The 15,179-nt window shown below is 35.3% G+C and overlaps 1 protein-coding gene across 2 annotated transcripts in view; it reads left to right on the forward strand.

Moving 5' to 3' along the window:
* Positions 1 to 15,179, forward strand: part of LOC110453162 (fatty acyl-CoA reductase 1-like) — a 51,537-nt gene that overhangs the window by 28,804 nt on the left and 7,554 nt on the right. For both annotated transcript variants that reach the window (XM_021502013.1, XM_021502014.1), the window contains 8 exons: positions 1,426 to 1,498; positions 2,238 to 2,344; positions 5,870 to 6,047; positions 6,392 to 6,436; positions 10,978 to 11,096; positions 12,660 to 12,727; positions 13,522 to 13,603; positions 13,999 to 14,088. In XM_021502013.1, coding sequence (XP_021357688.1) covers positions 1,426 to 1,498; positions 2,238 to 2,344; positions 5,870 to 6,047; positions 6,392 to 6,436; positions 10,978 to 11,096; positions 12,660 to 12,727; positions 13,522 to 13,603; positions 13,999 to 14,088 — 762 coding nt within the window. The remainder of the gene's footprint in view (positions 1 to 1,425; positions 1,499 to 2,237; positions 2,345 to 5,869; positions 6,048 to 6,391; positions 6,437 to 10,977; positions 11,097 to 12,659; positions 12,728 to 13,521; positions 13,604 to 13,998; positions 14,089 to 15,179) is intronic.

Genomic DNA, 15,179 nt, shown 5'->3' on the forward strand with positions numbered 1-15,179 from the left:
ACTACTACTACTACTACTACTACTACCACTATAACTACTACTACTACTACTACTACTACTACTACTACTACTACTACTACTACTAATACTACTACTTTCACTACAACTACTACTACCACTATAACTACTACTACTACTACTACTACTACCACTATAACTACTACTACTACTACTACTACTACTACTACTACTACTACTACTACTACTACTACTACTACCAATATTACTACTACTACTACTACTACTACTACTATTACTACTACTACTACTACTATACAGATGAATGTGTTAAACAACCTTTGGTAGAAATTCATCTAAAACTCATTGAACGAGACTTCCTGTAGCACCAGTTTGAGAACGATTTCGAACAGAACCATTTGAGAAGAATTAAGGGACTCGTACGGACTCTTTGACAGAGTTTCCTCATTCAGCCAACTCTAAGATACATTACACAGAAAAACCATTGATGGAAGAATCTAAAAACACCAATTGAAAGAAACTTGACATCGAACCCATTGAACCGTTGCTTTAATTTTCACAGAACCATTAAAGAGGCTCTTCACAGAAAAATTGAGCGATACCCCAGAAATAACAACATTTTGAGTGTTGTTTTGTCTTGGTATGAGGTGCAGGTACCGTAGCTCATTCGATATGGATTGATTTGATTGGTTGATGATGTTACCTTTTAGCAATATCAGGTTAGTGAACTACGGTATCCTGTAACTGGTATCGATTCTATCATTTTTCTAGGCTGTATTGTGATACAATGGTTGTTAAATTTACATGGTAATAGTAACCCTACAGTTTGGGCATTGAGAAAAAAGTATACCTGCTTTTATCCACAACATGATTCGTAAGTGACCCCCAATTTGGGAATCCCTCTGCCGAATCGGAAATTATCATTTGACCCTTACTAAGCGGGGACAAGAAAAGCGATCAGAATATGTCTTTTTCATGCATTGCAACATTTGGTATCTTTATATATGCTCTTTGTTTCGTTTCCTGATGCCTTACTGGGAAATGTCTTCTGTTTGTCTTAGTGTCCAGTGTTCACACGAATGAGAAAATTTATGAGTTATGTTCCCTGACCGACATAAATTGAGGCCCACTACCTGCTATCTGCTTCACGTTCAGTGAATGTCAGCAAGGACTGTTTATCCCGTTGTCAATATATGTATAACGTGACCGGCTGGTGTGTCATGTTACAGTGTCAAGTCACTTCACCGGATGATGTGTCATACTACAGTGTCCAGTCACTTGACCGGCTGGTGTGTCATGCTACAGTGTCCAGTCACTTGCAAGTGGCCCTCAAGTGGTCCCATCATATATGAACAACGTTTTTATATCAGATTTTTATGTTGTGAGGAAATATAAACACCAAACAAACTTGTTTTAAAACTTTTGTGTCTTTTTTTTACTTTACAGATTGTCCGTAGAAATGAACGTATTAGGAGTGTACAGGGTTATACAACTTTTGAAGAAAATGAAACACCTTGAGGTAATATCCTGGAACAATAAACGATTGTTTAATTGAATATTGTGCTACAAAATATATTAATTATTCTGACATTTAAGAGTATATGGCTACTGACAACATGCCATTGGTTGAGAAGTTTAGTATTTTAAATGCGAAATTTACCAACTATGATTTCCAGACAATGACTTACTTTTGATGCAAAAGTTAAATTTGTCATCATTGACAATATCACGTTTTACTTTTTTCGGAACATTTACTTAATTTTTTTAACGTTAATGCAACTTTGTTGAGTGCTTTATTTCACATAATACAGGCATTTTCAAATTGAAGCTTCTCCTGAAAAAACAGTAGCAGACTTATTTTTTTCATGACACCCGTCTTAATATGACATATAATTCATAGCATATTTGCAAACTGATTTGACTTCAGGTGATTGTGACGTCAATGCATTACCGACCAGTATCGGCCATTTGCTGTGTTCTATTTATTACTTGTATGGTGATGTTATTTAAATAGTTATAAACCTATTGTTTGTGAATAACTACGGGTATTCCTAAAATCATAAATATAAGAAGGTACATATTTATTAGTTAATTTGCGATTTTCATGTCAATATAAAGTCTGTGACTTTACAAATATAAGATGAAGTGCAGGCTGGCTTCAAAGCCTATGTTTGATTGCCGCTTTACTTCATACGGGATAAAACATTGGACGTATTCTTCTTTTATCGTCTTTTCATCTGTCTTATTCTGTCACACAGGCCTTTCTGCACGTGTCCACGGCATATGCAAACTGTCACAAGCGCACTGTGGAGGAGCACATTTATGACCCGCCCATACACCCACACAAACTACTAGACGCTGTAGGGTAAGTATATTCTTCATTGATCCATCATAACAGTCAAGGTCAAAGTTCAAATGAGGGGCTTTGTGGTGTTGATTTTTTCCGAACGTATGACGTATGAGTGATTTTCCTATAAGGCCAAATCATATGTAAGTTGTGAATGCATTACTTACATACAACTGTAGAGATAGTGTTGAAATGATACGTGGCGTTCGGATTACCTTAGGTTTGGGGTTATGTGTTCGATTCTTTGCCCACACATAAAACAATAATAATCACGTGTTTGGATATTTATTGAAAAAGTTCTACTTCTCTTTGGTTTTGGTAATAGCATTGTAAACTGGTTTAAAACTTTACATAATAATGTTCATTCAGCTATAAATTAGGGGGGAAACATATCTTCATTCTTTGATACAGGAGGGGCTGTCGACAGGGGGATCCAATCGCACCGTATCTGTTTATTCTTTGTGCAGAGGTTTTGGCTACACAATTGAGAAATAATAGAAATGTAAAAGGTATAGATTGAAAATTGCCCTTTTTTATTATCACAATATGCCGATGACACTTCACTTATACTTGATGGCGCTGAGAAATCACTAAAGGAAGCAGTAAAAGAACTAAATGAATTTGCAAACAATTCTGGTTTAAAAATGAACATTGATAAAACTCAGGTGATATGGATTGGTAGCAACAAGTAAAGTGAAGATTGTTTTTTACCTGAACTTAATTTGCAGTGGGGAAAAGAAACATTTGTGTTGCTAGGAATTGAATTTAGTGTGAATCTTCATGAAATACCAAAACTTAACTTTGACAAAAAACTTATCAAACTAAAATCTCTAGTAAAAGTTAAAGGTCATTAAAACCTATTGGAAAAAATAACATTATCAAATCATTGCTCATCTCTCAATTTAATCACCTGTTTATATTATTACCTAATCCAGATGATAGATTTATTAACAAATATTATTTGATTATTTTTGGAGTGGAAAACCAGACAAAATTAAAAGAGAGATAATTATTCAAAATTATGCTGATGGTGATTTGAAGATGATCAATCTTGTTGCATTTATAAACTCTCTTAAACTTACTTGGATCAGAAGACTCTATCAGAGTACTGAGAAATGGCAGGCCATACTTAAAACTTATATTGACATAGATCTTCTTGCAAATTGTGGTTCTGAATATATTCAGATATGTGTAAATAAGTGTAAAAATAAATTCTGGAGTGATGTGCTCAAATCAAGGTACACACTAAATACAATATATTATGATAAAATTCTTCAGGAAAACATATTGAAAGTTCCCATTTGGTATAATAGTAAAATCAAGATAGGATGAAGGCAGGTCTTTTATAAAAATTATTATCAGAAAAACATTTTTATTATAAATGATATGATATAGGAGGTTAGCACAGGTTTGTTTTACACATTTGTAGAATTTATTCAAAAATACCAAGTAAACACATTTTTTTACAGTATCTGGGTCCTGTCTCTGCAGTTAAAGACTTTATTTAATCATATGATACATACAGACATGAGATAATTTATCCCTACATACCTATCACATTATAACTTTTTCTTAGAGATAAAAAAGGGTCAAAAATGTTTTTCAACATCATAATCAAATCGAACAAGATACCATCCGGCACCAGAAAATGGAGTACTATATTCGACAACATGGATAAACTAACCTGGTGTAAAATCTACAAAATGCCATTCTGTGTACAACAAATACAAAACTTCAGTGGTTCCAGTATATAGTGATTCATCATGTACTTACATCTAACTCATTTGGAGTAGTTGTCTCCCCTCTTTGAGTACTATGCAACTCTGAACCGGAAACAATTACTCATATATTATGGTATGTGAAGAAGTACAAAGATTACTAGAAAGTTTTGACACATTAATAGAAGCTCTTTTAATCCCATTTTCAGTAAACAAAACATCTTTTCTTTTTTGCCTTCTTCATCAGAATTTTCTTCCCAGTAATCGAGTAGATAATGAAATCATCATCATTATAAAGCAGTATATTTACAGAATGATATGTTTTCATAACTCATTAAATGTAAACGCTCTTGTAAACATAATAGAGGACAACTATCAGATTCAAAAGTACATTGTTAATGGTAAGGATGAAAAAGCTAAACATTAATTCGAAAATGACTGGAAAAAATGGGACAAACTAATTAAGTTGTAATACATTTTTATTATCATTATCATTATTATTTTTAAGACGTACTCCATCATACATATTTTAATTTCTGCCCTTCACAAAGCCGATATATTATCTATATATAATATAATATACATGAGTGAATATCCACCTCTTGTTCCACCATCTCGCTCCAACTTTTCCTACATTTTTTCTCTCTTTTCTTTATGTTCCCTGTTCTCCCTTTCTTTTTATTTTCTCAATCTCTATCTCAATTCCTCTTTCTTATAAAGACAATGCAATGTACACAGTAGACAGTCTGCAAATTTCTCATTTACCTTTTTGTGTGGGACTGATATTTCTTCTCTTTGCATTTAGATATATCAATATTCAGTAGATACAGGAATGTCTGAAAATGTCTAATATCATGCATATGGGTATGTGTGAGTACAACGCATGTCAGTATGGTGAAATCATAATAATTATGTTTATACATGGACATTGGTGTTTTTGACATGGACATGAGTTATACCGTATGTGCGGTTATATATAATTTAGTGCAGATATTTATTCCAGCATAAAGATATATACCATATGTGATGAAGGTTGATATGTGTTCTTATTTCACACGAGACATAGTAATGAACGATTGAGACATATATATGTCAGACACATGGATGGATGCATATAAAATGTATGTACTCTATGACAAATGTGGACATAACAGATAAAGGTTTATGTATGTATGTGGCAGTATACAAATGAGTGAATGTTTTGTTATTTATTGTACATGTACATTGCGTTGATGAAAAATCTGAATAAAAAGATAAGTATAAAAAAAATCAAAAAAAATCACGTGTTTAGTGAGCTGAAATTTGTATAGTCATCCGTACACTGAAATAACTCCACAAAAAAAGTTCGATTGGCTATTTGCATAGGCGGTTGTGGTCATACGTACGCCTTTCCATTGAACCAATGTATCTTACTATAGGGGCCTAACAAACACATGTTTATAGTGTCTGACATCCTCGATATACAAGTGTTACTCTCACTTTCGCTCTCTGCAACTCTGGAATATATCATAGCAAACCCGAAGGCTTTGTGTGCTACCTTGTGGATGAGACTTGTTTAATCCTTTGATATACATCAAAAGAATCTCGCGGTCACGTAACGGTAAAACTTAATGGCTTTGAAGTCGGGCGTCGCTCCTCTGTTATCCTCAAAGGATAAGTATCAGCCTAGCGATTTGTCAGTTTTTTACCCAACACCAATCAAATAGCTGCGTGCTTTCAATTTTGCTATGACATATTGCAGGGGTGCAGAGAGCCTAACCCCTGAATATCGAGGATGAGTTTCGTAAAGTAAATATAAAACAGTAGATATGATTGATATTCCCAGGTGGATGGAGAGTGACGTATTACAAATCCTGACCCCTAAGATGATCGGTGACCGGCCCAACACATACACTTACACCAAGTCTATAGCAGAATACTTAGTCAAAGAGGAGTGCGCCAACATCCCCACCGCCATCTTCCGTCCGTCTATCGTCTGTGCCACATGGAGTGACCCCATAGAGGTGAGCATCGGTGAATGCATTGTCGATACCACCATATTTATCTGTCCCATCGGTACTGTTTGTTTTATAAACCAACGTGTTGCTTAATGTGTTATTGATGTGGAGTTTCCAAGTGGGTTTCCTGGGGTTATTACTCGGATCCATTCAAAGTTCTCTATGCTTACTATCAGATATAACGTCTTGTTGGGACATGCCCCTGACATAACCTAGAACGGAAATTGTGCTTTTCGTTTTGTAAAAGCAGTGTTTTTTTTTTTAGAAAACAAAAAAGAATATTTAACAGAAGGGTATGCAAAACCTACATAACCAAATGTTTATTGTTTGATTATATTTTTCTGTTTTAGGGCTGGATTGATAACTACAACGGCCCCACTGGTATCATGGCATCCGTATGTACGCTTACCGAAATCACTATGCTAACTGTGAAAACCTATTTAATATTTGACTGATTAAATTTGTATCTAACGTTCTATTTGTACTTCGTCGATGCATACAACTAAACTTCGTACCCTTTTCAATCTTAATTTATATACCCTTAATACACTCATCGCCATATATAGTTACTATACAACATATAAATCAACTGTCCGTTTATCATGTGAGATAAGGCGTGTTAAATTCTGATTCGTCAGACACTTTTAGTTACGGTCATGACATCGGGTTAGAGATATTTTACTTTATGATGTCTTTATGATGTCTTGCGTAAATGGGAGTGAGATCTTAATATTTGAATTTAAAATGTAATGTTTTAATCTTTTTAATCAGCGAAGCATTTAAAATTTAAATAAGACTACTTGATAGACATTTAAAGGTACGTAACAAGGAGTCTTCATGTGTTAATGATACTGTTAATATCATGAACACGATTCCGAATGATTCATATTTGCCTTTCGGAACACCTCGGGCCGATTCCATCATTTCCGATGAAAGAAACTGTTATCGGGGCGAGGTGTTCCGAAAGTTATATTAGCTGTATTTCTCTTTCGGAATACCTTCTCTTGTTACTAGGGTTAAACAAACGCCGAATACCTATGTAGTGCTACTGTTGTCCATTTTGGTACATCACAGTGTGCTACTCGGTAATTAAATCAAGATCGAAGTCTATGGCATGTCCTGCTGTTTTTAAAATGAACAAGATAGCACAAGAAAGCGATATGTGTTTTATAAACCGTAATTAGGATAATACTGAACCCACAGTTTTAAAAACAATTCCACACACTCCTTTAGCGCAAAAGTCCCTTTAAGATAAAATGGTATTAATGCTGTTATTAAGCCCCACTAAAACTTGCCTGGAGAGAGATGTATAGAATCAGTTTTTTTTATAGCTACCTCTTTGTAAAGGTCGCAAAATAAACAATATTTTAAACTCGGTACATTAATTAAAGGATCACTCATTTGATATAAATCGTTAAAAAAACTCGATTGGTGATGGTAATATTACGCCTTTGTCGTGACGTGTTACGCATTATATCGCGAGGATTCGTTATAACGTACTGCTAGTATAACAAATAATTGCCTAGGACTCTGTTATTACCTCTACGTTTACTGTTACCGCAATGCGCACTCAATAATTAATATTGACCAAACGCCGTCTGTGTTTTCGCTAATCATCAGCAACATTTGTCTTGTCTTAGAACTAATGATTTTTCCGCAGAATATGTTTCACATTGGGTTAGTGGTTCGCCGATGTCCATCACGGATGTCAGTTTCAGTTTGTGGCAATTTGCCGATCTCGTTTCAAGCATTGTCGGGAACCCTATCTAAACGGATCATTATAACTGTATATAATATGTTCACTTTGGGATTGATTGACCTGCTTTCCAAGTTGCTATCGATAGAATTACAACAATGCAGACAAACTAGAATTATCTTGACTATTACAGTTAATTCTGTCTATATAACTGCTTCACTTCCATATTTCAGTATATAAAAGTTCAAGTAAAACGACACATTAAAACGATCCTACTTTAAATATTGATCACAGTGTTGTGTTCTGCACACATACATCTGAATGGACGTCAAACATCATGTTATGCCTGTTTACCTATGACGTTTAAGTAATCCTTCTGGCTAAGTGGTTAAGGCGTCTGACATTCTGCTACCACTAGCCCTCCACCACTAGGTCGCGGGTTCGAGGCCCACGTGGGGCAGTTGCCAGGTACTGGCCGTTGGTCGGTTGTTTTTCTCCTGGAACTCTGGCCTTCCTTCACCACCGAAGCCTGGCACGTCTTTACATGGCCATAGCTGTTAAAACGACATCAAACCAAACCAAACTCATCAATACACGTTTTGCAGAACACTAATTGTTGGAGAAAGAAATGACCTGTGTGATCTCAATAAGCACAAAACGTGGAACCCTAGCTAATTATGGGGTTTCCTTACCTGTCCTCTGCTCAGAAGCCTTGATGAAATGAAAATAAATGAAATACCTCTTTATAGGCAGTGTGAATAGGGTTTGTATGACACCCTCCATTTATGTTATATGTATCAGAAAATATAATTATTGATGAAAGAATTATCTGTTAAACCCGACTTCAACACTTACAATTTTAATTTCTCTCTTCCTACACAATTTTGTTGAGTTTATTTGAAATTCTTCGAGAAGACTTCACAGCTAGAGTCTTCATGAAAGGGTGAACACTATAACGCTGTGTTCATGTTTTTTTCCAAACTGATTGTTCAGGATTACTTCTAAATATTAAGCATGCTTTCATAAAAATATCTCATTTTACTACGCTCGCCGAGACGTCCGAAAATATGAGCACAAACCGTTTTCACATAAACGTTTGGAATGCTCTGAAGAGCTCGCTGAGCGTGTTAAAATGTAGAATGTCTTATGAAATCAATATCCACTGAGTAATTACCAGGTACACCGGGAAATGAACAGTGTCTAATAGATTATTTATGCAATGAATGTTTAAGCAAATGTTGTTATGGTCCATAAACGCACATTTCTATTGTTGACAAAGGTATTCTAAGTCACCCCTGGGGGAACATTGGGGACTATTAATTTCGGTTTTAGTCCCAGATTTTGACCTCTGTTGTCTTGGGCTGTTAAATGTATTGCTTCTGTCGGAATATACCAGGCGCTAATTACAAGCTCTTGGATAACTCAGATATCGATTGCCTTTTTAAACAGGAATAGCATAAAACCTAAAGGCGTTCCAAATTTCCCACGGGAATTACATATAACCTTAAGATGTTCCAAGTATGAATCAGGCACCTTTGAGGTTCCCGCAGGGGTAAGCTGTCGTATTATAAATTGCTATTGACTGATTTAGATATTTAATCTCTAACCAACGACTACCGTTTTATATATGCGTATAGTGCGCACTTTTTTTAAGGAAAAATGAAGTATCAAGAAAGGGGTGTACACGATACTCAAGAACAATCCAAAACCAGTCCTTGGTCGCGACCATTTCTCGTAAATGTTTCGAGGATTTTCGGAAATGTCTTGAAATATGCTCACAGCAATATAGCTGCTAAATCTTGAGAGTAGGAATGTGTCAAAACGACATGGATCAAGTGGCGAAGTTAAAGCAAGTTTGTGTACCGCAAACCACAACCTTTGTCAATGATTTATCGGAAAATGATCATACAGAATGATGGGATGACTTTCATGTCATTCTGACATACTTCTAGTTTGTATGCTAGTTTGTCAGCAATAAAAATGTATGTTATAGGACCATTACAATATTTGCTAAAGTAAGCATTATTTACATTTACATTTTGATAGAGTAGTTACGCTTTATTTAGTGATTTCGAACAGTTCTTTTAAACAGCAAATTAAGTATTGATAACGATGAATGCATTGCAACTGAAGGATGCAGAGCAAATGTAAATCTTTTTCTTTAACAACTAAATATATTTGAGTTGGAGTAAATGAATGCAATATTTATCTACTGTATGTGGTCTTAATTACATTTATTACAAGCATCATATGGTGTATGTGGGTTAGGCTACGATAGTAGCAGTGATCGATCTATAACTGCGGCGCAGTATTGTCAAATGTAAATAGACAGGAAACATTTAAACAAACGGAGATACTTGTATCTAACTATCTATCACGTTCGTCTTTTTATACGCCCGTCGACGACGGGGACGTATTATGTTATCACGTGAGCGGGCGGGCGGGCATGCGAACGATGTCCGCTCAATATCTCGAGTAATTATTAACAGATTAACTTCAAACTTCACAACAAGGTTAATTACCATGAAAGCTCGGACAAGTTCGATAACCGCCATTATCCGACCGTAATTATTGGAGTTATTCCCCTTGGTTTCATTAATGCGATGCATGCGTTCCATGATGTTGTATTGCACTCATTGATCTACCAGTTATGTTGAATGATTTCTCTTTTAATATCAATTACTCACAAATACTTCATATATTTCAATCATACAAACAACTGCTCATTCAATGTGTGACGGGCGTATTATATACCGCTCGCGGTAACCTTGTTGTAAATGAAATTACTTTGGCAACATATTTCTATTCTTTATAATGGAAATATATCACCGATTGATAAGTGTTTTATCATACTCCGATAGCGCAACACGTTGCGAAACATAAGATTATGATGTGCTGCTTTGTAGAAGAAGACGGTGTTGGTCTTTGTAACGGTAACATCATATGATACAATGTCCATAGTTAATGCTGCTACGTAAGGGTTATTTTCATTAATTGTTAATTAGAAACTATATCGAAACGTCATAAACTGGTACGGAAAAAAATATCCCAACCCTACGACAGAGTTTTAAAGAAGAAACCCTTTTATATAACTCTTATACAATCATGAAGTGAGCTTAATCAAGTTTATTTATTCCCAAAACCTGCCCCAAACTTACAATTTATGTCTTGAGTAATTTGATAGCAATTTATTCGCACGAATACAACTGAATTTTAAGTTCTGTGTTGTTTTACTTGCAGCTAGGAACAGGTGTATTACGGGTGATGCGCGGGGACCGCCATGCCATATCTGATATTATTCCTGTTGACATGGCTTGTAGTATGATGATAGCAACCGCTTGGTATACCGGTACACACAGGTAAGACACACTCAGGTCTTAATCATAGGTACTACAGGTGAGATAGCGCCAGACCTGAATCACAATTACTATAGGTAAGACATCCCCAGACCGTAACAGGTACTCACAGGTGAGATAGCGTCAGGTGTTAATAACAGGTACTCACAGGTGAGATAGCGTCAGGTTTTTATAACAGGTACTCACAGGTGAGATATCGTCAGGTCTTAATAACAGGTACTCAAATGTTAGATAGGGTCAGGCCTTACTAACAGTTACTCACAGGTGAGATAGCGTCAGGTTTTTATAACAGGTACTCACAGGTGAGATATAGTCAGGTCTTAATAACAGGTACTCAAATGTTAGATAGGGTCAGGCCTTACTAACAGTTACTCACAGGTGAGATAGCGTCAGGTCTTAATAACAGGTACTCACAGAAAAGATAACACCAAAACCCGTATTCATGAAACCGTTCTCATGCTCAAGTATGGAATTTGTTTGCTCAGGCCTAATATCTCATTCTGTTTATAAATTAATAATCATATCTTATTTGTCAATGATTTGGAAAACAAATGAAGATACTTTAAGTGCAATACTGTTTTCAATGTTAGCATTTTACTATTTGATCGTTTTACATGATTTAAATGAGTTACAAGAAATTTGTTTTAAGCACAAAATCAATGCTTGAGCATGAGAACGGTTTTATGCATGCGGACCCAGGCCTTCATAGCCTTGATAGCGTCAGGACTTAACATCTACTTACAGGTAAGATAGCGTCAAGACTTAACATGAACTCACAGGTAAGATAGCGTCAGGACTTAACATGAACTCACAGGTAAGATAGCGTCAGGACTTAACATGTACTTACAGGTAAGATAGCGTCAGGACTTAACATGAACTCACAGGTAAGATAGCGTCAGGACTTAACATGTACTTACAGGTAAGATAGCGTCAGGACTTAACATGAACTCACAGGTAAGATAGCGTCAGGACTTAACATGTACTTACAGGTAAGATAGCGTCAGGACTTAACATGAACTCACAGGTAAGATAGCGTCAGGACTTAACATGTACTTACAGGTAAGATAGCGTCAGGACTTAACATGAACTCACAGGTAAGATAGCGTCAGGACTTAACATGTACTCACAGGTAAGATAGCGTCAGGACTTAACATGTACTTACAGGTAAGATAGCGTCAGGACTTAACATGTACTCACAGGTAAGATAACACTAGGCCTGAATAATATCGCCATATAAGAGAGTTGCATGCCTTATTTACATGTACTCACAGGTCAAAATGTTTGCCATACGTTAATTGCAGGTATTCACAAGTTTAACACACATGGCTTTAATTACAGATACTGACTTGTAAACAGCGCCAGTCTTTAAGTATACAATTGATAGATATAACATTTTCCCTATGATTGTGTTGTGTTCATGGGTGCGTTTCACTAAAACACACTGTGGTAAAACATTTGATGTTCCATGAAAGCGTTATAAATAGCAGACGTAACAAAGATTTGCCAATATCTCTTATCATAAGATAAATGGACGAAAAAATCAAGAAATCAATTGTTATTTTCCAGATCTAAAGAAATGAAGGTGTTCAACTGTACAACGGGATCCATCAACAGTTTGACCTGGGGAGACATGGGTAACTTGATTGCACATAATCTATGGTTCTTGTGAACTCGAAACAAGTGCTGGGAATGTTTAAACTACAATTATAAGAAATGCGACACTGAAGTTGCTGGGGAAATGTTTTATTCGTCAACATAATGTTTATGAATGTTTCTAGACATTTCAGTCTTGTACGTGGACCCCGATTCCCATATTCTTACACGCTAATGTGTCAGCTATCAGTTATAAAATAATCTGTATTAGTCATGAAATATTTAGAAACGACACATCAATTATCAACCAAAAGGTATCCACATAAGTATCAACCGGAAATCATGTTTGAGAGAGATATCAGGGTCACTATATTTTTATTTGATTTTAAGTATAGACCAATTATGATAAAGTACATGCTTCCCGTTAGTAGATTTATCGTATTCATTCAGTCATAAACACTATAAATGAAAAATAGAAGAAACATTCGACTTTGATACATTATACTACAGCAACGCGAAATTTCATGTTATCAGTGGTTGAAAAATATTTTAGCATACCTTCTTGAGAGGAATCAGCACCTTTAAAAACATCAAAGGTGCACCGATGTTTACGGTATAACATTAATCACAGAGCGTACGAAGGGGGATGTCCACGAACCCTGTCCGCACGATGTAACGCAAAATACAACTGATGAAATTTAAGTACATTTCGGTCATTTGTAATTGTAACAGTGTCATGTCTCCAACCGTATCATTGTATAGTTGTATGTAACAGTGCAATTTGTCTCCACAGTATTTTATAATTGAATGTAACAATGTCATATATCTCCCACAGAGGACTACACCAGACAATATTCCATGAAGAACCCCTTTAATACGGTAACCCGGGTACCAAGCCTGATGTTCACCAAGTGTGTGTGAGTACGTCGGTTTTGCATGATAATATCAGTAAAAGATATATAAAGATTCTATAATAATAAACCTGTTCCTAGCTGTAAGTAATTTGTTTTCATAACGGGGTTGGATATTATCAGTTTCACTAAAGAATTAGACCATTATTAAGTTCAAGAAAGGGGAAACAACTAAGATGATTGACGTTTAGTCATTTCGATTATAACAAAGCATTTCACCTTTGTACTGTACCGGTTGGTTAGCTAGACACAGATGTTGTATTTTTAATTCATAAAAAAGCGTGATCTTAGACATGTTCGTTTTCGAAGGTAAGAAATAAAACTGGGGAAAGCAGAACGAAAAATATATCTAGACAAAACATAAGCGAAAAGCTTGCTTACAGCGCTGACTTCATTTTCAGATTTTGGCACGACATCAACGTATTGTTTAATCAGGTGCTACCTTCCTACCTCCTGGATATGTATATGTGGAGTACCGGCAAAAAACCCATGTAAGTTAAAATCTTAAATCATTGCCATCATATAAAACCCATGTAAATCAAAATCTTAAATTATTGACATCATATAAAACCCATGTAAGTCAAAATCTGAAATCATTGCCATCATATAAAACCCATGTAAATCAAAATCTTAAATTATTGACATCATATAAAAGCCATGTAGACAAAATTCTTAACGTCATTGGAGTTATATAAAGTCCATGTAAGTAAGCATCTTGAAGTCATTGACATCCTATAAACCCATGTTAGTCAGAGTCAATTTAACATATAACCTCAAAGTCATTGACATCATATAACGTCAATGTAACATAACCTCAAAGTCATTGACATCAAATAAAGTCAATGTAAGATATGACCTCGAAGTAATTGACATCAAATAACGTCAATGTAACATATAACCTCAAAGTCATCGACATCATATAACGTCAATGTAAGGTATGACCTCGAAGTAATTGACATCAAATAACGTCAATGTAACATATAACCTCAAAGTCATCGACATCATATAACGTCAATGTAAGGTATGACCTCGAAGTAATTGACATCAAATAACGTCAATGTAACATATAACCTCAAAGTCATCGACATCATATAACGTCAATGTAAGGTATGACCTCGAAGTAATTGACATCAAATAACGTCAATGTAACATATAACCTCAAAGTCATCGACATCATATAACGTCAATGTAAGGTATGACCTCGAAGTAATTGACATCATATAACGTCAATGTAAGATATGACCTCAAAGTCATTGACATCATATAAAGTCAATGTAACATATAGCTTCAAGTCATCGACATCATATAACGTCAATGTAAGGTATGACCTCAAAGTAATTGACATCATATAACGTCAATGTAAGATATAACCTCAAAGTCATTGACATCATATAAAGTCAATGTAAGGTATGACCTTAAAGTCATTGACATCATATAACGTCAATGTAACATATAGCTTCAAGTCATCGACATCATATAACGTCAATGTAACGTATGACCTCGAAGTAATTGACATCATATAACGTCAATGTGAGATATGACCTCAAAGTCATTGACATCATATAAAGTCAATGTAAGATAT

Source organism: Mizuhopecten yessoensis, unplaced genomic scaffold, assembly GCF_002113885.1.
Source record: "Mizuhopecten yessoensis strain PY_sf001 unplaced genomic scaffold, ASM211388v2 scaffold7147, whole genome shotgun sequence".
NCBI lineage: Eukaryota > Metazoa > Mollusca > Bivalvia > Pectinida > Pectinidae > Mizuhopecten > Mizuhopecten yessoensis.